Source organism: Ambystoma mexicanum, chromosome 5q (genome assembly GCF_040938575.1).
Source record: "Ambystoma mexicanum isolate Mex_15411 chromosome 5q, UKY_AmexF1_1, whole genome shotgun sequence".
Taxonomy (NCBI): domain Eukaryota; kingdom Metazoa; phylum Chordata; class Amphibia; order Caudata; family Ambystomatidae; genus Ambystoma; species Ambystoma mexicanum.
In genome coordinates, this window is record NC_090933.1 from 191,307,460 (window position 1) to 191,332,871 (window position 25,412).

The 25,412-nt window shown below is 47.1% G+C and overlaps 1 protein-coding gene across 4 annotated transcripts in view; it reads right to left on the bottom strand.

Moving 5' to 3' along the window:
* NEDD9 (neural precursor cell expressed, developmentally down-regulated 9) overlaps positions 1-23,039 on the bottom strand; it is a 78,771-nt gene extending 55,732 nt beyond the window's left edge. For 3 of the 4 annotated variants that reach the window (XM_069620718.1, XM_069620717.1, XM_069620716.1), the window contains exons 1-2: positions 22,862-23,039; positions 2,266-2,709 (exon numbers count right to left, since the gene is read on the bottom strand). In XM_069620718.1, coding sequence (XP_069476819.1) covers positions 2,266-2,709; positions 22,862-22,876 — 459 coding nt within the window. In that variant the 5' untranslated portion in view covers positions 22,877-23,039. The remainder of the gene's footprint in view (positions 1-2,265; positions 2,710-22,861) is intronic. The other variant, XM_069620719.1, reaches the window with a different exon arrangement.
* Positions 23,040-25,412: the final 2,373 nt, after the last annotated feature.

A 25,412-nucleotide genomic window follows, 5' to 3' on the forward strand; every position in this document is an offset into this window, starting at 1 on the left:
CTTGGCAAAGACCCGACGTGCATCCACCACCAGGAACAACTGCCCCCGCGGGAGCTTCCCTCCACAACAAGGTACCGTGTCCGCCTGGCTTCCCTTTCGATCGGTTCGAGTGAGGGGTCTTAATCCTCTCCTTTCCGTTGGGTCGCCTCCAAGCTTTTCTCATTTATTGTTCTGAACTGGTTCAATCTGCTGATAACAATTTGCTACAAAGACTTGAAAACATCTCCACTAGAGACTTTTTGGGACATATCGCCTTGCCTCTCTCCGAGTGGGCCTGGCCTCTGAACCTTACGATCTATTGTGATTCTTGCCTTCCTGCCTTGCATTTTATCTGTGAAGTATTGAACTGTGTTGATTTCGTAACCGCCTATCTTTTTCTCTCCCGTCCTAACTAATATTAGAGTGCCATCTAGGTTGAGGTATACACCTCTGTCTGTAAATAAGTGGTACCGGTAGAACCTAGACTTGTCGAAATATTGCTCGGGGGATTGATTGTTTCTTCTTCGTAGAGTAATTGTGTTTGATTTGTTTGCCGTGAAAGTGCCATAGTGTTTTTGATAGCTGTTTCGCTATAAATAAATACCTTAATATCTTTACACTAAGCCTTGTTGCGTATTTGCTTGTCTTGCCGTGAAGAATTGCCCTATTTTGTATACTCCACATACTTCTCAACTCTTCTTGAGGGACTGACTGCTCAGCCACAGCTACCAAGTGAATCTGTGTGGTACAGACTGCTACCAAGTGGGTTCACCGTCAAACACCTGTAGTCCTAAATCTTTTGCAGTGGTCCCAGAGGGAACTGCACAGGTTTCCGCCTAACAACTGTGACCAAGAATGGTAGAGATACCACCCAAAGACCTTGTGTTGCCTTTCTTATGCGGTGCCTTGCTTTGAAATGCTATGTTTTCTAGGTCAGGTATACTATACCATGTTTTGTTGAACGGCACCATGTCATTTTAACCTGCTAACAAATGTCCTGCAATGTTGGTATGATGTGTTTTGTTCCCAAATGCACCTAAATGAAGCCTAACACCCTTTCTTATTGTATCTATACCCTCCTTCCTCCAATGCTTCGCCCCATCCCTTTCTTCTGCAGACTACGGTCTAGAGTGCCGAGCCGGGGGATCAATATGCCACACTTCGAATAACCCTTGGTTCTGTAAGACCATAAATGGATATTGATGCGGTATAAAAGCTGAATAAGATAACACAACATTTAGCCATATCTATTACACGTGTACCCTAAATGATTCCTTAATAGGAAAGCCCAGATTAGTCCGCCATCACACTGTTAAGGGGTTAAGACTAATTGGCTTAGCAAAAGCCATGGGGAGTCGAGGACAAAGTCCTTGTGGCTCAACAAGGCTGTACCTACAGAGACATAAGAATATTTTTACAATTGTGTTTTGCCCTCTCAGCACTGCACGAATACAACAGCCAGAGGAAGTCACGACGATCAGAAGTTTCTACTGAAAAAGACGATGGCCTCTTATATGAACACCCGCAAGGGAAAAGTACTTCCTGGGTTGGAAACAGTCAGCCTTGAGGATTTGTTTTTAGAAAATGTACCACATTTTCGATATTTTGCCAGAAGCGAAAACGGCCACTGAACTCCTTCCTGCCTGCAATGTAAACGGCAATCATCAGAACGCCATCCGCTTCAATGAACTCTTCAAGCGGCGTTCCCTGCCACTTCCGGAACACATCATATATATTACACAGACGGGCTGGGCATAGCAAAAAGCCACCTCTGCAGAAGCATCTTTTCTGCAGCTCTCCGTGGCCAGTTTATATTTGGACAGCCAGCAGTTTGCATGGAACACGGCCTCTATCTGGCAAAAAGGATACTCGAGGGCCTAGTAGGCCATCAACTCGGGTTGCAAAAACCCCATGGCCTGCAACTAGCAAAATGATAAAAACAACTTCAAGTAGTGTGTGAGAAAGGGAGAACTTTCTTCACAAAAATACAGGATTTCCCCTCTGAGGACATTAAAGCCTTGATGCCAATTGACATATTTACTCAATCTGTTTTCCGAAGGCAACGTTTTCAAATAAACTAAAATGTATTAGAAAAATGTGGGCGACTGTTGTTCGGGCATTTGTTTTCAGTGTGTCAAACACTAGCGAGCGGTATATACCATTCGTTGTCAAAATGGTCCATACATTCTGCACACCCCAGTGAATTCCTTTCACTCCATGAGGCAATGCATGAACAAAAACTTTACACAAAACACCATAAGCTGAATTCAAGCAGCCTGCACTCACTTTGCCTTTCATTGGAGGACCATCCGTAGCAAGTGCACTTCCCGGCACAGCCGCTGGACCCTGCAGCACATCTTGTCCCTGCACAGCAAGGCCTCGTGGCACCTGGTAAATTCCATTGTTCTGATGGGCAAGAGGAACCTGATACACACCATCCAGGTAAGAGGGAAGTGAGTTTGGCACTTGATAGACCTGCTGCTGATGAAACACTTGAGCTGCTGCGCTTGTATTGGACATGTTATGGCTGGGCGACATATCCACCGGGCCAATCAGAAGTTTCAAGCGATTACCGGGGGCAATGCCCTGCCGACCGTGCAAAGAGCAGAGCCACCATCCTTCCAGCCCTTCTGTATTCTGCTCAATCACCGTCAAAATGTCTCCTTTTCGGAATGCCAGCTCCTCTGCACTCTCGGGGACATTGTCATACAATGCCCGGGCCATGAGATTCTAAAAGAGAAAATGGATAAACATTACTTATAATGATAATTGTTTTTTATAACACACTTAATACCAAAGAGGTATCTAAATATGGACCTGGGATTCGACCATGTTTTGCTCTGCGTTGTCTTGCTTCCAAGACGAGCACGTTGCCACTGAGCTACTCTACCCGTGCCAGAGATCAATGTACAGCCACATATACTGTATGTGCAATAACAATATTTACAATACAGTTCTACTCTGTACTACTTATGTGTGTAAGCGTCATTCCAACCTGCCATTCATCTACCTATTTCAGAAGAACCTAGACATGTCCACTGGCTGATCAAGCAACTCTTAATTGACCGGGTCATATCCAGTATCAGTCATATGTCGGTAAAATGTTATTCATGACTTTTGACGTCGAAGAGTCATCAAAGTATGCTATGTATTATCATGGAAATGGAAAGAGGAGTCGGTCTGCACTAAGAAACAACAAAAGAGAACTATGTGCTTTGCCAAAGAGGTCACATGTGATTGTCCGATCTTGCCAACAGATTGGCCCACAGCAAAACGGCATATTATTCATGAGGGGCAAACCGCCCCAACGAAACGTGGCAAAGCAAAGCCATGAGGTGGTTCCAATACATTAATTTGCCATCGCTGATACCTTAGAATTACAGAAACCAAACACTCCACCCCAGGGCAGGGCTGATAATACAGGGATCGAAAATGATGAGCAGGGATTAAAAGAAACAGCTGGTTATCTGCCATCACATAGGGGTATCAGCCCCCATTGGCACCCCCCACCCCCTTGTCGTGTGAGGATGACAGATCTTAGAAACCAAAACCTGAGCAGTCAGAGAATAATAGTCCAACAACCTTTTTTCATTTTTGGAAACACAGATCACAGATTCGACAGAGAAGGACTGCAAAAGAGGCCCTTCTTGCAGTCCTCCTCTGTATTTGTAGGCCGTCCCTAGGGATGGCCGGAAATGCCGCCTTGGGGATGCCCGCCCCCACTTGTGCTAGAGCGGAAGGGGTGGGAACCTCCATAGCGGGGATGGGGGCTGCCAGAGGGGCGTCTCACTATGTGGGACGTCCCTCAAGCGCCCCCTGCAGGGGCTGGTATTTCCCCTCAGTTAGCTGGGGCTGCCTTTGAGGAATGGAGGGCTAATAAATACCATATAGAATCTAACTTCAGCAGGGGACACACACTATAGCTCGTATTCTATACATGTCCTCTGGAGGTTTCTCAAACACACTGAGACATGGTCGCATAGGCAGGCTTCTATGGCACTCACTGGCCTGCAGGGGGGTTAATGGTAGTTCCTGGTAGTTGTTGGTGTCAAGCCAGTCCCACTCTTCTAGGCTAATCTGGAGCTAAAGAGCTTCCTGGCATTTTTGATCCCTTTCGTAAATATTTAAATCAGGGAAATGTTGTGATTTGTAGTAAATGTATGGGCGTTAAGACTGTTACACTGATAACAAAAAACACAATCCCATTAGCGTGTTTCCTTTTGCATCACACTCCATGCACTACTGTTGCACAACTAAGCAAATGAATACACTTATTCTGGTGTACTCGTTCCCTCCCTATGTGCAGCCTTTTTTTAAAAAGTAAATTTAAACAAAAATAACTAGATGCAAACACAAGGAGTCAATGAAAGCCAGTGTGCTGGCAATCCTTGGGCATCGCACATTGCGGTTCGGGTGTGCTTCACAGTGTATGGCCTCTCCCAGAAGTGATCATACTGTGCAGGCTCTTTGACGCCACTTTTAGAAGCTTGGGGGGGGGCGGGGGGAGGTCGTAGTATAGAAGGATATGTATACAGGGCTGAATTCCGCCAGCTTCCAAATGCTCTAATCGAGCAAACATCTCACTGGAAGGCTGTATTTCAGCCGTTCTCCTCACGAGACTGCTGTGGCGAAACCAGTGGTCAAGCGACAGACCACCAAACAAACTACAAAGGAAATTGCACGCTACGTTTCCTACTGAGAAGCTTGGCACACAACTGAGGAATTAAATTAGTGGCGCTGATTAGAGGTATATAAATGACCCAGGCCCAGGCCGAGCGGATCTGTGAGGCCGGGCCAGAGAGGCGCAGCCTTCAGAGGTCTGCTTTTCCTTGAAAGGCAGCTGCAGGAGGCAGCGAGGCGCGCAGCGAGGCCGGCCTGCTGACGTCACCGCCTGCGCCCGGCGCAGCTGAAATCCAGCCATCTGTGGCATAAACAGGGCAGTGACGCAGGTAGCGGGGCCACGTTACACAGACAGGTACCCGACGAAAGCATTCGACTGCTTCAATAATTACCAGAGCTTCTCGTGCAAACAACACAGAGCTCTGTGCTCTGCCTCAAGCAATAACCGGCAAAAAAACACTCTTCCTGGTCAGGAGAGTTTTTAGAACTGTATTCTTCAGCCTTTGAAAAGGCTGCATTCAGGCACGTACTCTCCGCCTGTGTGTACCTTGGGCCAGGCCGCCTACGCAGGGGAGTTTATGACGGCAGCGGCTTAAAGGAAACGAGCCCCCCCCCCAAGAACAGTAGGGCGTAACCTCTTATTTCCATGAGCGAGCCGTCCACTTCAAAAGCCACAAACAATGACGCTCTCTAATGTTTAACTAGCAGGCTGAGCAGAAATGCACTCCCCTGCACCCACCCTTCGCTCTGCCACCAAGACAAAAAAAAAAGCGCTCCATGTACCAAACTATATCTGAGCTCTGCTGCCATGTGCATGGTCTCCCGAACCGGTGCTCTGGCATAACATAACACCTTCCTGATGAAGAGCCATCATTAGCTCTTCAGTGGCCATTCAACATTTCAGCTCCCCCACTGGTTGCCTGCTCTATGGTAATCTCCAGCAATTAACATGCCTACCGCATTCTTGCATTCTTCTGTAACTATTATTCAGGCACCCCACAGGTGCCCCAGACCATTTTGCAAGGGGATGGGGGCCCCTAAAACATATTGAGATGGGATCCCTCAAGCCCGGACAAACCTTCAGGCAGCCCTGACTGTGTTCCGGTCAGTTGGGCAGAGTGACGTAAATATGTCCTGCTACTTCATGGATCTATGTGATTTCATCTAGTTTTTTTAATTGAGGCAGAATTCATCAAATTGTAGGACATTTAACTGTTAATGTATGTAGGGGAGACACCATGCAGCCCCACCAATCCCCTGCTAGCTTTATCATTACCCTAACCCACCCACCCCCAAGAAATCCCTGCAATTGAATCTTCCTATGACCTATTTCATAATATGTTTCTTCCTATTTTATAGACATTGATGGCACAGGAGTGGAATATCTGGCCGCACTCATGAAGGCTATCACCATACAACACAAAGACCACATTTGATCTGCATTTTTTTTAAGGACATGTTTAACAAGCCCACTATGGTGGTGATTGACACTATATGAATGTTGACTGACTTAACATAAAGAAGGCAAACAAGTCATCAAAAAGGGATGTGTTGAGAAGGGTTTGGAAGTCAGAGACAGGCAGCCAAAGAAGGCATAATAGGTGGTGAAAGGTTGAGAATCTAATAGTGATTTTGATGAGAACATAGCTTCCATAAGGGCATAGCTCTCAACCTGTTGAGTCTTGAAAGAGGGTAAAGTCATATGGTTTTATAGAGTAAAACCATATCAAGTCAAAAGAGACAGATATTTTTTCAGATGATTGGTGTGTCCAGTTCATTTTTGGATGATGGTATGTTATGGAAATATGAAGTATGACACTCCTATATTGAAGCTTTTTCTATCATGTAACTGTTCGCAACAACGCTCCGATGCCTCAGGGTTCAGAAGTTTTACAAATGTAAAAATGACTAAATAAATAAGTACCCGCTGAGAGCATTGCTGGTGATAATAGTGTGTTGTGATTACGCTATGCTTGGCATATTTGTATCTAGAACCAAAAGGTAATCTTGAAACTCCAAGAACTCAAAGAACTCTAGTATTTCTGCTGTTGATTCATACTTGATGAACTGATAGAATGCCTCAAGGATTTTTCGGGCTTTGTTATGTACAGTTGCTTAGAACATTATGTTAGCTATCGTCACGGAAGTTTGAGGCTCGTGTTTAGAGAGTGATGTAGGTAACAGACTTTGCAGAAGTCAGGAGAGATGATATCTGAGTTGCTAAAATTCCACTACCCATTTGCTGCCACTCAGCCAACCAGCAGGTGTGCTTTGGCCCATGTCTCCCACCTTTAATACTTACAATATCGCCTCAGCGCCAGGTCGGTCTACACAAGCCAGGGTGGACAAGTATGGAACAGCATCCCAACACCTGGAAAGTAGACAGGTTCATAATCTCGCAGGAAAAGCACTGCTGGTCATCCCTTCATTTGGGCTCATCAACAAGTTGAACAAACCATGTTTGTTAGACATAGTCTATGAATATGAAGGACAAAAGATAGGCAAACTCAAATTCAGCTGTGATTAGTTTCCAATGTGTTGATCACTATATCAGCAGAGAGTCGTGGTGCTGCCCTGCTGCCTCCGGCACCTTTATCACCATGTCCTTTGAGATTTGATGAGCTCTAGTTAGAAGAAGCTCCATATTGCGCCAGTGACTGCTTCCTTTGGCAGTGCAGGCGTCTTCTTTTTCAACTAATATCCACCAACTCCGTACATGCTTCAAATGGCATGTTTTCGCCTTTAATTTGAATCACATGTTATTCTTTGCTGCCATCTATGATGGGGCCTGCTTGTATTATCTGCAGTCGCTTTATGCAGTGGGTCGTGTAAGCCATTTCTTTGCTATTGTATTAGCTTAGGCACATAGGTTTGTTTTACTGAATGGGGTTATTGTGCCGATTTTACGATGGCTGACGTGTTTTGCCAGTTCCCCAAAGGCATCAAAAGATGGCCAATGCCAAATGCTTTATGTGGCTTGTTGGACTGTTTCAGTATGTCCACCGTATATGATGGGTTATTTATAACGCGCTTTATACCCAGAGGTTTCTAAGCGCGGACCCGGGGATGGAACCTGTGGTGCTCCATCGTGTTGTCTTGCTTCCACTGCTTTTCATGCAGAAAGATACAGACTGCATGGCATGTATGGCATGAATGCTGTCTAGTAGATCGCCTCAGCCCTCCTCCTTGTTGGAAAACAATTGGAAAATGTGTGTCTTTGCTACCAATCAGTGAACTCTAAAAACGAATCATTGTGGTAAAGTCCAATTATCCACTTGCATAGTATTATTTTTAAATACTGACAGGACAGCAACAAAACTCAAGTTACCTATGAGCCACTTAATATCCTGCAATCCCCCTAGTCCCTGACACTTCTAAACAAATCTAGCAGATTTGTTATAAAAGCTTGGAAAGATGGTCTGTCCCTGGATACTATAACGCACACAGCATAGGCACTGTTATGTCATTTTGGTGCTCACGGTGCAGTAAGAAAATAAATGTGTGTGTGTACATGTATATGTATGTGTACATGCATATGTTTGTTTGTATACATGTGTGTGTATATGTGCATCTATGTGCATGCATATGCATAATCTATAGAATGGGCTGGGTAGTCCAAAGGAGCTCTTACAGACATCATTCTGGTCCCTACCCGCACAGATGCTTCTTTTGCTCAATTTTCAGGGAGATAAAAAGCTTCTTTGTATTGCACATCCCCAGTCTACAGTTGTCAGCTGGCTAGAGGGAGGGAAATGCTACATTGCTTTTTGTGGTCACAGAAGCAACACAAAGGAGCTGCACAGTTTAGGGGCAAGTTGGGGGTACCTGTGATGTCTTCTCTGGCATTTTTCCTCAGACATCTTTTCAGAATTGTGCAAACGTTGCACACGCAAGAGCACCATTCAGTCAACACCCCACTTGCTTAACGGAGGTAGACTTTCTCCTCCTCCCTCTCGAATGTAGTGTAAATAGCTGTTAATTCATTAAACAGTACCTTTACGGGCTCCTGGAGACACCCTGAGGGAGAACAGCTCACATCTTGTACATATGCTCATCCCAGACAGCCCCTCTCTACCCTTGAAAGTCAGCCCTTTAAATCTGGATAAAGCATGTTACATCATGTAGTTGTGGAACAAGCAGACATCTTTGTAAGAGGTTCCCTGTAAGACCCATGGGTAGCAAGTGGCCACAGAGATAGTCATCTCCCCCAACCAAAATCCCTTTCTGTCCCATCCCAGACAGTGCTCTTCACCATCCTGCAGCAAGCCTCTTCCTGTTTTTTTAGGCCAAGATGCCCCACTTTGAGGAATCTGCACCGCACCTTCTACTCCTCATTTCATTGTCAGGAATCCCCCTGCAGGCTGGGTTGCAGCATCACTCTGACATACTGAACATATTGGACAGAAGAAAAAAAAAGAAAAATCACTCTGGCACCAAAGTCCAGGTGCCGCAATAAAAACCTGGTGAGTTGTAGCCATTGGGGGAGGAGGGGAATTTCCTTATGAACTGTGTGAAAACCGCCTGTCGGAGACAGCAGGCTAGACCTCTAGGAGAAATGAGTAGGGATTCTGCTCTCTGCCCCAACTAAGGCCTGACAAACGCCTTGCCTTCCCTTGATGGGCAAAAGGTGAGAACAGCACCTGAGCATGTCAGAGTGAGGTTTGGGGCATAGCTCAACCCACCAACCAACATACTAAGGAAGGTGAAATGGGTGACTGTGATCTTCAAATTTCAAGTAGCCCTCCCTCTGAACCAATAGTTCTTGCCTCCCATAACCCTTAGCAGGAGATTAGCTCATGTAGTTTCCAGGCAATCTCTTTCTCTCATCTGCCAACTCGCAGATGCTTATCTTGTTCATCATAGGGTACAGCGTATCCATATCTGAGAGAGAGACACACACACACACACAACACACACAACACACACACACACAAAGGTAGTGGGATTGACAGGTGGCATTGTGAGCTAGAGAAATGGGACCTGCGTGTAAATGGTTTGGGGTAGGAGTGCAGGGCCGCAGACTATTTTGCCTGCAAGGCCTACTCCCCTCCACTGACTAACTGACCCCCCCTCTAAGATTTGCGACCTTCTAACACTACACGCACAAACCCCTCGTAGATGTCTGCCACAGGCACAGCTGTAAGCACATCAACATTCACCAAACCAAGTCTATGCTCAACGGCTAACCAGATGCAAAGCGCTGCTGTCTATCAGATCTTGGGCGCTTCCCTATGGGTAACATACTTCCAAGTTCCTCTGTCAACCCACAGAGAGCATATTGACAAACAGACAGGTTTCGCACCTGCCTCTCCCTCTGCTCCACTAATGAACCCCACCTCCCTTTTTCTTACAGATTCATGTGCAGCGAGTACACCAATCGGGACAGAGGGCGCTTTGGAAGACCACTTACATTACATTAAATTAAACAGCGCTTCGGGATCATGCAATGGCAGCAGTGGGCGGTATAAATCCCAGTAACATAGCATACATACTTTCTTTAATTTAAGTTGCGGTCGTTTGTGCCCCTAAATCTCAAACCCTATATTGGAGCATCGCCATTCCTTTCACATTTAATTAATGCTGGTAGTAAGGTTCAGTAAAACACCAAATGAAAGTCCTGCTGATAAACAAATGCCTTCAAAAATGCAAGAGATCTGATGAAAACGCAAACTTTAAGATGTTGAAAAATGGAAGCAAACGCCTTCTCGCACTCTCTGCCAAAAACAATGAGGTCAAATATGCACAATAGAGTCTAGACCTGACTTACCATAATACTCCAGTGACTCTAAGCATGCCCACTTGTCACAGGCAACAACCCACAGAGCTAGGTTTGCAATGAAATGCTTAGTTGAAGGAGACTGAATGTTTGCTGTAAATTAAGGGTGTACCGAAATTCTACTCCGAGTAAGTATTCGGCTTCGGCAGAATACTTAGGTCAACTATTCGGTATTCGGCCTAATAGTAAATGTACTATTCGGTACACCCCTACTGTAAATATGCCTGGTGCTTCTACGCAATGAGCGTTGGCAAAGACGGGCATAACATTGCTGTACGGTTGTGTCCCTTAAAATGGGACAGAGCCAGCACCCCTCAGCAAGATTTCAAAATAAAGGGGACAACAGCTATGCATCTCAGGTAGACTGAAATACTGGCATTGTGACAGCACTAGCACTCTCAAAAGGGAGGTCATTCTAAGCACTTTTCAGCAAGGCGGATTTCCTTTAATTGGGGCAGTGCCAGCCCATTTAATTTAAAGGCTTGAGTGAACCAGCTCTTCATGATAGGACTATAGAACATTAAACCATGCACTTCTCGGCAGCACAGTCATTCTTTAAATTGCACAGCACCACAATCATTGGCAGATCCAAAATACTTAAAACTAGCCCTCAGAACCATAACTCTCAAACACAACAACACAAAGAGACAGCGACCTAATGCACAACACATTCATCCACCTCTGGGTACACTCAGGCGATGCCTAAGGCAATACGCACCAAAACACCTGGGGCCGATTCTCTCGTAAGCGTTTTTCAATGGGATTTTCCCATTGAAAAGATATTTGTGAATCCAGCCCCTAGAAGCGTGCACACGCACAGAGCCGGTTTATCATCTGCAGACATTAACACAATGGCAAATCAATCTTGCACGCTCTTCCCATACTAACCTATTAACTATTTACAATCCGTTCTCCCACAGTGCCCAAAGCACCAAGAGACCATGCAAATGGCAGCAATTGCGCTATAAAAAAAATGCAATGACAGAACACAAAAAGCAGAACTTCAGAGTAAAAACCAGTGAGATGAATACACAGGGGACCTTGATTTACAAAAACATTTTGTTACACGGGAAAGTCCCATTGAAAGCGTTTCTGTAAATGAGGCCCAGAGTATCTACACTTTTCCCGATCATTGCAACGGGGAGTAACATGAATATGAGCGGCTCACAGACGAAAGGCTTTTCTGGCACTGTGGGCCTTTGGTTTTTTTCTCCTTTTAAGATGTGGTCACATGTGTTTGTCAAGGCAGCCTGTTCTAGTGGGCAACCTTTTCTTGTAGGTCTGTCTGTAATTAAGAGCCAAGGTTTTGCCTACTGTATACATAATTAATGTCCATCGCTAGGTCCTCCCAGACAGGGCCTTTTGCCATTAAGGACATTAACGTTTTCAAAAGTATAAACGAAGTGCACCCCCACTGGGTGCCATTAGCCTCGATTTGGGGCAATTGCAAAGGAGATGTTGTAGATTTTAGCACATTAGGAGCCCACACATGCTTTTGTCCAGAAGTAAATTGGATTAATCTCGGGCCAAAAATAATGTAGTTGGATCCACAAAATCTGAAACATGCCGGTTAACATGTTGCGATTCCGATCGCTACAAATCCACCTCAACTGCTTTGCGGGCGCAGCAAATTGTCAAATCTGGGAGCAATTTGTATGTCAATTGACTGATGGGAAAATACAGATTTCAAAATAAGATCAACCATCTTTCTAGCCTGACTCGTTGTGACATTGCAAAAGGCACACCGGGGAGAGCTTTTCAACGAATTGAACACTTGGCCTTTTTCATGGCTGAGCGGTTCACGGCCTCTTTTAGTCCTATCCCTCTTCCCAGTAGCAGTATACCTGGGTGCATAATATAAAATGCATGCTTTTACTGTATTGGATCACCCTCATTACAAAAAAGTGAGTATAACTCTCATTACCATGGATAATTTTGGTCTTTGCCAGGAAATTGGCCTAAAAAGAGAATTAGAGTCCTAACAGCACCCATAGCCATGGAGGACAGACTATAGACCCCAGATTGACTGCTGATTGGCTAACCTGAGAGAAAACTTGAAAACATTGTGGAATGAAGTAACCAATTTAGTGCTGATCCACTGACTTGCACCTTGGAAGAAAGGATGTGATTTGACTGTGGTTAGCAGTATTGGTCTTCAACGGAGGTGCATGGACTCAAGAGAAGAGGGGGAGACGAGGCAAATGAGCCTGCTCGTGGATTAGCATCAGGGAAACTGACACTGTTTCCGCTGTGGATGTGGGAGAGTTGAAGATGTTAAGGGGCCACAAGAGGACTTGGAAGCATTCTGTGAGGGAGAAGGACTATTCATTGGAGAGCTGGGAAGGGCTTTGTCTCTCACACTCGCCAACAATGCTGCCCGCATGGGTCTGATTCCTTTGCTGGTCACCTTAGAGAGGGGCGTCCCTACGTAGCCATGAAGTATTAGACAACCGGCTATAACCAGAGCTGCAGAGGCATGCTGTAGCTCCAAAGTAAAACCTATGTCTCTTGTGGGCCAGATACGACTTTGGGGCCAAGATGTGTCCTGCTACATGGACTAGACATGATGGAGTCCTGAACAGAGAAACATACCAGCATACCTGTATTTCTGCCAGGATATGTGCTCTGCGATTCCAAAGCCCTTTACAGACCATGATCTCCTGTTAACTTCCCATTGGGGTCGCTTGAGCGCTTAGGGGCCACACTCATGAGTCTCTCTCTCACACACACGCGCGCTCCTGCGCGCACCTAAGTCACGACAAGACCTCTGTGATGGGGCCGAATCTCACATTTTTAGCACAGTCTCAATTTTGACCAGTTCCAAGGGCCTTTAATTTTAAACCATTACAGGCCTTTTAACCCTTTAAGTGCCTACTCGTCCTTTTTACATAGACTTCAATAATAGCCTGGCACTTTTAAACGAACGTGCACCCGAGAACCTTTATTTTCTATCCAGAAATTCTGCATGTTGCCCCAAAACTTCCCAAAGTGTACTCCTGTGGACACTTGGAACGTTAGATTACGTCCCTTCCCCAGGCCCCTTCAGACGCTGATTAAGTGCCTTCCTTCCAGAGGAAAACGTTATTCATTTCGAACAAGATTTATTCCCAGGGCATGTTAACATTCCCCGGGCCCCCATTGTCTGCCGGGGATTCACAGAACAGTAGCATTCCAGGCTCCCTCCAAATGGGGCACATATTTTGAAAGGGCCTCTCGTGTGCTGATTGCATTCATGCCAGTAACTCATTCTCATCTCCCCCACCGCGCCCCCTCTCACGGCCTCTTTCAGGCAAGGTTTAGGCGGGCCCGGAGCTGTCTGAATGAACTGCGTCACACCAGAAACAGGCCACGGCGCTGGCTCGGGCCCATGGGACGGCGGAAGCAACGAGGGGAACTGGCATTTTCTGACATTTGAGAGCCCAGCCCATGATCCTCAGCTGAGCCGGATCCGCCAAAGTCGGTGGCCCCACCTCAGGAAGCAAAACAATGAGAAACAATAGCAGCAAAAATATACAAAATATAAAATAACCCTGAGCTATTGTCGGTGGGGTGAGGACAGAGGCAATATGACCGCCCATTACAATTGCAATCACACGGCCAATCGATTTCCGCCCACTCTGGATGCAACATTCTGCCTCCATACTATGATGAAACTTGCGATAGAGACTGTGACGAAGAGAGGTGGAGGAGACACAGAGGTGAATGGACATCCTTGAAACACTTTGTGTATAGGCGCTATATAGATAAACTTTGCAATAACGTTGAAACGCTCACCCACCATGCACGTTCTAGTGCAAGGCGGTGGGCTGGTCATTTTTTTTAATGAAAATGAAAGTAACATTAAGTCAGTGGTCGAAGTGTACGAAAAGTAGTAGTGGAACTATGCTCCCTGCTGGCCTGCACCCACTCCCCACAGACCCCATCACCACACCCTCTCCCACACACAATACAAACCCCCAAACACTTGCACCTGCTTTTTAAGGGAACGTTCAGTGCAGTGCACTGAAAGTGCAAGCTGCAACGTCTTCCTACACTTTTATTTTAAAACGAAACCATTCCGGAACGGTTTCTTTTTAAAATAAAAGTATAAGAGCAGTAAAACGTAATTTAAAAAAGTAGGGGAGCACCGCTCCCGACCGCTCCCCCTCACTTCGACCACTGCATTAAGTGCCTCGTGCCCACCGTCCCGTTAAGTGAATCACTCGAGGGCGATGCATGCATCTTCCACTGGAGTAACTTTGCTGAAAATGTTAGGGGTACCTGTGAAATGAGTGGTAAAAATGGTGTGCAAGAAAAGTAGGGGGAGACAAACACCGTTGTCTAATTGAAGATAGCACCCATGGTATCTCTGAGTCCTGCCTACTTAAGATAGTGTGGCGGCACTCATTCTACTTCCCGTTTGCAGCAGCCTCTGTCTGGGCCCAATGACACGGAAGTGACCGTGTGTGGCAGGATGCCCCCCTGCTGCAGAGCTTACCACTGTGGCTCTTATCCCTGTCACACACGTTTTCGCACAATAGAGTCCCTTTCAGCCACACAGCAGGTTACACTGTCTCAGGGGCTAAACCAAAGGCAATGCGGCCGGGGGCGGAGGCGGTGGGTTCTGCGAGGGGCGCACCTCATCACAGCACGTTCACTCTCTAATCCAGGCCCGACTAGCATGCTTAAAAAGGTGACCGCAGTGAAGCAAATGGGGGATGGGCCCTTTTCAATGTGACGAGGAAACTCTGCGAACAATGTGGCACGCGCGGTGGAGACATAGGGCAGTGCTCCCTCTGTGCCTGGACTGCTTCCTAGCGCCTGGGGCCCTTGCCGTCCTGCTTCAGGCCCGATGAAGCTCTTGCGGTGCAAGCGTCATAAGGCAACCATACTGTAGAAAACATGTTCCATAAAAGCTCGCACGCACTTCGACCACCATCTTATAGACGTAAAAGTCTTTTTTGTTTTTACAGTGTCACGATTCTCTTTTTGGTGCATGAACAGCCATGACACCTGATTAAAAAGACCATCGCCTCCGTGTTGATCAGTCGCCCGCCCTGCGGGCACCACCCCAACCAGGGGTTGGCAGGAGCCCATTCCATTCAAGAACCAGTCTTCTGGGGGGGCAAGCTTTCCGTCGTTCCAGCCCCAGCATGCTGTCAAAAGGGCTGGGTCAAAAGTCCAGCACTTGCTCATTTTATTTTGTTTACACTGGGGCTGGCGAATGGGGGCACAGCTTGGCTGTCTGCTGCTGGGGCATTAGGTCATCCAGTGACTGGCCACTTCTCCGAGGGACGTTCGTGCGATAATATCAGGCGTCTGCAAAGTGTGGCCCTCCAGATGTTTTGGACTGCAACTCCCAACAGCCTTAGCCAGCATAGCCAATGGTGGGGGCTCATGGGAGTTGAAGTTTAAAACACCTGGATAGCCAGAGATTGCAGACCTGTGCAACAGCTAGTCCTGGGAATTCTGAGCATATCATTTACTTTGTCTGAAAAGCTTCTTATATAGTATTATGCGCTCCACAGTAATTGCTCCCCGCCTAGCCCCCCCCCTGCATTATCCTGACCTAACTGTCCGTGTATTGCTCACTCCATCGCACAATAATCATATCATGTTCCCTCCTCCAACCCCTATGTATTGGGTAGCAACTGTACTGGGTCAAGAGATGACATTATTAGAATACATTTACCTTAAAAGTGTGCATTGCTATATTAGAAGCAATTGTATATATAATGTCTTACATCCCACACTCCCATTCCAAAGCTAGTGTCCGTCAAGTCCCCACCACGGCTTCATTGGAAGCCCTGAACAAAAACTCTCTCAGCTGATGGGAAATATTAGCCTCCACGTTTATGATGGATATGCGTTCCCCTATCGTCGTGAGGGTTTATCTTGGCTCGCCCTCCTTGTTAGCTGCCCAGACCCAGTCATTTTGAAGTTCTTGCCTGCACTTACTTTACAAAGCCACAGGCCCAAGCTGAACAAAGGGCGCCTAAAGGGCGCCGAGCGCTGATAAGCCAGGATCGGGGCACGTGTGAATTCCAGTGGCGTGCCACACCCATCCTGCTGCTCGCGCGGGGCCGCCTTTATCCATTTCAGTCCGCATTAAAAGGAGGGAGAGCCATACTTAACTAAATGAGGGGTTGCAGTTGTACCTGAGATTGCAGACTGGCACAATAGAAGCCCCAGGATATCCATTTTCCCTTTGGATAATGGAAACACCTTTTCTCCTCCAGGCTTTTTTAGACACCAAGATGGTATCAGGTCGCCAGCCTCACACAGCAGGCCCGGCACTGGAGTCGGTCTGTCTCACTGCCTTTTGGGTGCACTGAGTGTCTCGATCTCTATCCTTTCTAGATTTCTGTCTTTTGAAATGTGTACCCCCGTTTAGGCGGGAATTCCCACTTTTGTATAGCAATGTTCTGGGGAATATGCCACACTGACACCATCTGGAAAGACCCCACCCCCATGAAAACAAGTGCCGAACCAGTCGCCGGTCCACAGTTCACTCTACATTCCACCCTTAGACAGTCAATACTAGCAAGAGGAATGGAACAGGATTTGCCAAGTGCCGCAAGCTCCTATTGCAGAATCTTCCACGCGCTTCAAACGTCTGAGGTCCACCATGACCGAGGAGCGGATGACCACGTCACAGCGATAGTGCTTCTGCGCCATTTCCCAAAGGCTTGACAAGCAAGGGGAATCTACACAGCTCTGAGGCGATCAACACAAGCTGCTTATCCGCGCAGATGCACAAAAACGCTCCTCCGTGGTTGGGCCCCGGCCACCCTGTAAATTACCTTAAAATAATGTGGGACTTGTACAAGAGTCACCAGAGGGCATATTTGATGGACTAAATTCTGTAATTGATCCCGCGTTTAATGTGGGCCTGATTTGTTAAAGAGTCCATGACCCTAGAAGGGGATCATTAAGAAAGGATGACCTGGTAGGCCTCAAGCCCCAACCAGATATCAGCACTAAACAGCGCCATTTTGGAATCCTCATTGGTGACTAAGGGCGCTATGCCACTTGGACCATCGAAAAAAAGTCTTGTTTTGTGCACTGGGACAAAGACCTTACTTTCAACTGGTTCATGAAGAAAGCTACGCTAGAGCAGAAGTTGTGCAGTTTGTGAACTGTCGGATATGCTTGCCAAGTAGACAGCATGCTGGATTCGACATAGTAGCGTGCATTCTCAATTGGCTCCTGTCAGAAATCCCTCAAAGGAGAAAGGGATTTAGAAATCTTTTGAATCAACTGAAGCACACGTCTCTATTTGCAGAGCTCACACTTGCAATCACTTGCACCAGAAGTGCTAGATTTGATACAAACTATCACACTCGCGGATCATTCATTAATTATCCTTTTATAATGCGCTGCTTAATACTGGAGACCAGTCCAAGCTTGGTTCTTCTTCGTGCTGGGCCCGGCTGGCATTACCCATCTACCCGTGCACTGGAGAGGCGCCGAGTCTTCCCAGCCCTTGCTTCCAAGAGACTGGGGGTCTCGTCGACCAATCTCAGCCTTAACGGGGACACACTGTACGAACGGTGTTTTTTTCTGAAAGTCAGCTTGTTTACATTTCTCTCAAGTTCGCCCAAGGACTAAAAATAGAACGCCCGGCCCCTCCCTCCAGCCCCCCCCCCCGTCCTCTACCCGAGACCGCACAGGCCATGTTTGTGTTCGCTTCTACGTCACAGTAATTGGCAGATATCTCGAGAGGACATGAGGTCACCCACCGCAGCATTCCAAAAACAAAAGAAGGTTGTTCTTTTTTTAAATCTGATGGTGAAAGGCGCGCCCCCCATCGGTTCTTCTCCCGCTTCTGTGCATTATTCCAGGATGCTGAAAGAGGGTGGGAGTGTTCTGAAATGGGCCAGAAAGCTCAGAGGGTTGCGCGCATGCCGACCGTGGCTTTGCTGTACCCTTGGGTCACAGGTGTGAACACCACGAGCGTCCGCCGACTCACCCTTTCAACCTCTTTTAACTCTGATGAAAGGAGAGCCATCGATTTGGCAACGGTAACAGACACCTGTTATTTCAGGTTTAGCAGGCAATTCATTTCAGCCAGGTGAACGAAAACAATTAACTATTAGGTTATGCAGCCTACCTCTCCTCGCCACTCCGAGGAAAGGGTAATCACTCTTGAAGCGGAACTCGTGTTGCATTCTGGCTCCTACGGGATAGCAGTTTCGAATCCACCAGGATGTTATAGATCTAAAATGGAGATGGTTTGTGAGGAAAGTATCCAAATTGCCCAAAATGACCACTGCACGGTCGAAATGGAAGCCAGAAGAGATGCGTTTCCGTGCTCATTCCATCCGTGGCCTCTCGTCAGCGGTGAGGTCATTTCGTGTGCAGTGTTGAACCAACCATTACAGAGAGACCTCCCGTTCTCCCTTTTACACCCAGGCCAGTGCCCAGCCCAGAGGGAACCATTCAAAACACGGTTCTCCGGGGCTGATCCAGTCAGGTTTGCAAAACGCCCACACACAAATATGAACGCTGGCCAGGTATCTCAGCGGGTTGAGCGTGCTCAGGCCACAGCCTGGAATCCTGCAGACTCCGCCTTTCATCCTTTCCAAGTTGATACATTAGGAATCACGGCACTGGGTATTAATACCACCAGTTATTTACACCGCCAGGTAAAAAACTGCTGTAGCAATCGGTCTATAAATATAAGTGACTGTTATATGTATACGGTCATGCACACGCTGTGCATAGTTTTCTGTTATTTGGGAAATCCAACACGATATATATCTATAGGGTGGTACTATGAGCCCCAGCCGCGTACCCGTAGCCCCCCGCGGGCTGCCCACGGCACAGCAGGATACCTTTCAGTTGCTATGTTGGCGACTTTTCATGCCAGCGTTTCCGTGTGTAGGTAATTGTTTCTGTCCATGATACAGGAAGCGCAGCTCAAAGTCCTTGGAAAAGCCACGTTTACAAAACCAACACTTGGAAGTGGCTCATTTGCAAAGCCAATATTGACACCATCCACCCTGCGCCCCCCCCCTTGTAGTAAAGCTTGCAATGCACATTGGGGCGCCGGGTGAACTTGGCACAGCAAAGAAACACAAGGATGCTTTTCTTGAATAGGTACTACTCTGGAAAGTGTGCTTCGCCTTACCCTGGTACTTCCCACAGATGTGGCCTAGTGCCAGGCTCTGCGACTCTCCAGATGTATCAGCCTACACGTTCCATGGCCATGCTGGCGACAGTGGAATGATAATAATGTGTAATTTATATAGCGCCTTAATCCAAACCGCTTTACAGAGAACATATTTACAGACAATATCACCCAACCGAAATCGGTACTCATTTATCGACCTCGGAAGGATGAAAGGCTGAGTTGGCCTTGCCGGGATTCGAACCTGCGACCTACAGATGACGCTCAGATCGCAGCAGCGAGCGCTCAACCCACTGAGCTATCTTACTGGCTAAATGCTGCAAACCCCTAACCAAATGCTGCAAACCCCTAACCAAATGCTGCAAACCCCTAACCCTAGTAGTTTAACATATCTGACTGTTTCATAACCGACTTCTCCACTTGAACAAAACGTGTGATCTTGTCCAGGGCACATCACCACGCATCTGCTCTTCTAGCTGCCACAATTGGCGAAGCTAGCAAACAAACTAAACGCCAGAGCAGCATTACTAAAACAAGAGACCGTTTACGTTCACATATGGCTCGAACGAGGGTGGGGGAGGGGGCACAGAGTGTGAGTCATTATCTCACTCACCAGAAAATGTAGCCAAGACCAGAAACTATGCAGAAATGCGATATCACTCTGATAGATTGCAAATCTATGTGTATCTGGTGTATGGGTTCCATGTGTTAAAAATCGCTGCAAAAATGTCTTTACACAAACAATTGAGGCAAAAAGGCTGTGGTTTTGCTGCTGCGTCCATGTAATGGATGCGGGGTACACCCCTGCAACCCCCAATCCCATTGTATCATTTAAGGGGGCGGGGTTAAATGGGTACACCTTCACAGGATCAAACCACAGCTGGGCAGATTTTCTTTTTTTTTTACAGACCACTTTTTTTCCTTGATTTTATTACTGTACAGCGCTGTATGTGTGCACCCTGCAAGTCTAGGGAGAATAGCTGAGGGGCAACGTGCTCGCAATTGGAAGCAAGACGACACGCAGCAACACAGGGTTCAATCCCCGGGTCCGCGCTTAGAAACCTCTGGGTATTAAGCGCGTTATAAATAACATATCATTTCGTAAGTTACATGCTCTAGAGCGTCCTGGGATAGTAACAGTTGCTTGTGAAGGCCAAGGAAAGAATAGCCGTTTCATGCCAGTTTGTTACAGAGAGCCGAATTTCCAAAGCGTTTTTCTATGGGATTGCGCCATTGCAAATCAGACCCGGGGCATACTGATCAGTATACATGCAGGGGCAGCGTTATAACAAACATCTTTTAAATATATGTTTTTACAGAGGGAGGAGTCCCTCCCGCCCCAGTGCATTTCCCAGTCAGCGGCTCCATAGACTTCTGTAGCTGGGTCCCCAGACGGGATCCTGCAGCAGAACCCCAGGTGCCACCCCCATACTAGATTCACAGGGTTTCTATTGGCTTGGCCCGTGGCTATTTATAGAAGCCCTCCTCTCATTTCCAAATGCTTTGCAATAATCTCTATTCCCGCTACTTAAATAAGTGCTTCGCCGGAGAGTTCCCTTCCGATTTCAAACAAGAAGCGCCACGTTTTCTCCCCAGTGCCTCCCTGCACAGAAAAGCAAGCACATAGAAGACACATGCGGGCCGCCTTGCGCTGAGATCACTGCAAACGTTATGTCAGACGCTGGCAAAGGACGTGGCCAGCTGGCTTCGCGTGGCTTTGTCGCAGCGACAATGATGAGGGTACGCTGGGGCTCGGAATGCCACAGGAATGTCCCACCCCCCAACACCCCCCTCCCAGCCACCCTCCCGTGCCCCACCTCGAGCTTCCTCTGCAGCCACAAGCCGTCACAAAATAGAACTTTTGTGCACGTGGTACCAAGTGCAGGGGGCGGCGGGGGGGTGGGGGGGGCAAAACAAGAGGACAGCGATCTACCAGACAACTTTTCCTCACAGCTCACAGTACCGGAACTGGGGGGGTGCTACCTATCCGATTAATTAATGTACCTACAACATTTTCAAGTTATCTATACAGGCCGCACTCGGTTTCTTGGTGTATTTTTTAAGCTTGTTGTTCAAGTAAAAAAAACGCAGCCTCTGGGCGTGTTTGTACAGGTTTAGGCCTGCCAAGGCTTATCCATAGGTGCTCCTCCCCCCTGCCTAGACCACAAGCTAGCAAACACTTATAACTAAACTACTGAGAGCAGAAACAGGGACAGACACAGCCACACTGGTGGTTCAAAACACCTTTCACAGAGGATTGTTGGCAAGCAAGGGTGAAGCTGGAGACCAAATACCCCCGGCGGTGTCAAAGTACACACTGAACTTGGCAGGCTGGTTCCAATTGTTCCATGATAAAGCAGCCGTACTGTCAAACTATTGCAAGCAAGCCCCAACGCTGGAGCCTAGGCATTTCTCATGCAAACCTGCACATGTACAGTTTAAGTTCTTACAATAGCTTTCTTCGCTGGCAGCATCTCGGCAGCTTGCTCAACCTCAGAACCCACACCGCGGAAAAGACAAGGTTCTGCCAGATACACGGCCTCTACGCGTGGGAGTAGTGCTAAAGGTCGAAGGAAACATGCCATCAATTAAACAGGGGGAGGGAAGCAACGAGCGCACAGCATTCCACAGAGTTCACTTAACCAAGAGCAGACCCCTGCAAGTCACCGGGCCACATGCACGGCGGAGCTATTCCAAAAGGTCAACACAACCACACACACACACATCTGATGCTCTCCACGTCTTTACATTTAACAACCCAACAGACCCACCACGACCAACCAGACCCGCATGTGCTGTTACCCTTCTAATCATGGAGTGAAAAAGAGTTTCTCCTCCCAGAAATGGGGAGAACTCATAAGTACTAAGGTAGGGCTTTTCAAAGTGTTTATGCGCCCCCGCTTGAGTAAAAATAATGTTGGCAGTGCCCTGCCGAAGGGTAGAACTTTGTATATTTTCTATTAATAGCAGTCACCGTCACATCTTTAAACAAAAAAAAAAGTGCCCCCGTGCCCCCCTTCGGAGCACCGCAATACAAGTTGACCCAATGGTGCCTGCGTAAACGGTGACATAACGACACAGACATTCTTAATGCCTACACGAAACGTTTGCTTTTGTATACGACCATGACATTTCGCTGCCAGCCCGAGTGTGGGAGCCTATTTAATAGAAGCCATTGCAAAACGTGCCGTTAAATAAATAACTTGATAAACCGGGCACAGAATAGCCTCTCTCTTTCTCTTTGGTAAAGGCGTGCTGGGCACACCACAGAAGTGGCTTCAGAACTTCGACAGCAAGACCAACATCACAGGTCTCTGGAAACACAAGTAAGCAAAACTCCATACACCCCTCCAAGACACACCACCGTTGCCTACCTTGTACTTCATCATGGAGGGCTCGGGTGGACGGAACAGCCTGCGGAACTACGTATTACTGCACATGAGGTCCGGGCAGGAATGCGTACCCTGGAGCCTCTGAAACAGATCCGGAATGCGCGCTCCCAAAGCGGCCAAGCTCTAGCGGTCCCAACGCCAGTGGCTGCACTGAGCGCCTGCTCTGCTCTGCAGGGCGCCGCCACCCAGGCTCGTTTGCATAAGTCTCCGCCATTGGCGGAAGCGAAACACTGACCCCGCCCAGCTCCTCAGCCGCGCCCCCTCTCCATCAAAATATAATAAAATGCACAAAAAGAGCCGCCCTACGTTTGAAGAGTATCGAGGACAGCGCCGTTTGCGCATCATCGGAACAATGGAAACAGAAAGGAGGCTGAATTCTTTGAAAGATACGCTCTATGTTTTTTGTTCGCTGTTAAACCCGTCAGGCCTCAAAGCAGGCCTCTGAAAGTCCTCCTTCCTGTGACCCTGGTCCCACGGGCGGATTTCATTTCAAAGCTTTGCCCCATGAGATCTGCCTGGAGAGACAAAAACGTTTCTGTCTGCGTCGCTTTCTTGTCAACCGCCTCCGCTTGTTGCTGATTTTTAGTGTGTGTACCCCTGTTTTGTTCTTACTTTTCAAAGTCCGAGAGGGCTGACAGGGCCGCGCAGTCACACGGAAGCAAACTGGGGAGGACTAAGAGGCCAGCTCTCCGAGTCCGACATTTTTTGGTTTCAGTTCTCCATGTTTATACGTGCATTTTAGTGTTCATTTTGGACTATCATTGTAGTATCTTGCAACAGGTCTCGTCATTGCTCAAGGAGGAGTGCAAGAAGGCTGAATTCGTAAATGCCAAGTTTTGATAAGGTGCTCGAGGGATTTTTGACCCCCAACCCCCTTACTCTTCCAGTCCAGCATGCTGCGTTTCATGTAAAGGTTTGCATATTAACATATCACACAGATTCGTGGAGGTTGTTTGTGCCAAGTTTTAATGCAACGTTTTTTGGTATAGCCAGATGTGTCTTTAGAGAACAGATGACTACTTAGCAGTAGTCTTCATTACTCCCAATCTCCCCCGTCACAGTACTTACTTTTGAGGTACTTACCTCCATCAAAGAAACCCTATAACAGATCTTTGCTTGAACGTGCGCACCGCCCCTAACCCTCATGGAAGTATTAATACCGCCAGCATCCCACAATGCAATGGTCAACTATTTCCACAACAATTTAAGGGGACGTGGACAGACTGGGAGGCCACCAGCAGCACATTCAGTACAGGACAGCAACCCAGTTCAAAAACCATAGTCCCTTCCATACATCACTCTGAATGTCGCTGAGCTCACTGCAACACAAAAGTCTAAACCCATTGCTATTGTGGCTTTGTCAACAGATATGCATTGATGTTCTCTCTCAAACTCTTTGCACTGGGAGTGTTAAAAATAAACAGAACTGATAAACGTTTGTTTAATAGTGCTTCGTAGCATGCTTCACAGCACTGGTCTTATCACACATTAATATCAAACACAGAAAGAAAAAAAATGATTTCCTCCTTAAAATATAAAAGTACCTTTCCTCCTTAAAATATTCTACAGAGCAGCTTGTCTGCAAATCCAAAACTATTTGGAATCTAACGCCCTCCTAGGCCATTGTCTATCAGGCTTCCACCCAGGGCATGGCACTGAAACAGCCCTCCTGGACTTAAAAATACAAATGGACAAGATTAAAGATAACGGCAACTAAGTGCTCCTTCCACTGTTGGACCTCTCAGCAGATTTTGATTTAGTCAACCACAACATACTCTCCTCGGCTTCCCACTTTTCAACCAAAGCTATACTTTGGGCACAGTCCTTCCTGACTAACAGAACCACAAGGGTCTTCTCACCTACCGCAGCAGCATTGCCAGTGCCAGTCACCTGTGGAGTTCTTCAAGGCTCCTGCGTCTCCCACACACTCTACAATATCTTTACCAAGCCTCTATTTAACCTTCTCAATGACTTGGGTATCACCTATACGAACTATACAGACACTACCCAAATCCTCATCCCTATAACAGGTACGTATGACACTGACTCAGAATCACTAAATCAAATCTATCAAACCATCCAGGCCTGGATGGCCCAGCATGGCCTTTGCTTAAATGATGACAAAACAGAGTTACTCCCCATAGGCTCACAAAGCCGTCTAAACAAACTCTGTGACTCCTTCAAATCCTTCGTTATTGATGGGATTATGATTATGATCAATGTCTCCAAGGAAGTGAAAACCCTGGGTATTTAGCTTGACTCAGCACTCACCTTAACCAGACAAGTTAACGCCATGGCCTCGGCTGCAGCCTACATTTCAAAACTCATCAATGCCTGTAGATCTTCCGTGTCATCTGACAGCTGTATTACGCTTGCTAGAGCTCTCTTGTGATATGATATGATAGTTTATTTATATAGCGCCTATACACAATGTGTTTCAAAGCGCTTCAAGGCAAGGGAGGGAACAAGGGAAAAAAACAATGACATTCTTACAGGCCATGAACAGTAAAGATGTGAAATTAACTATCGTACT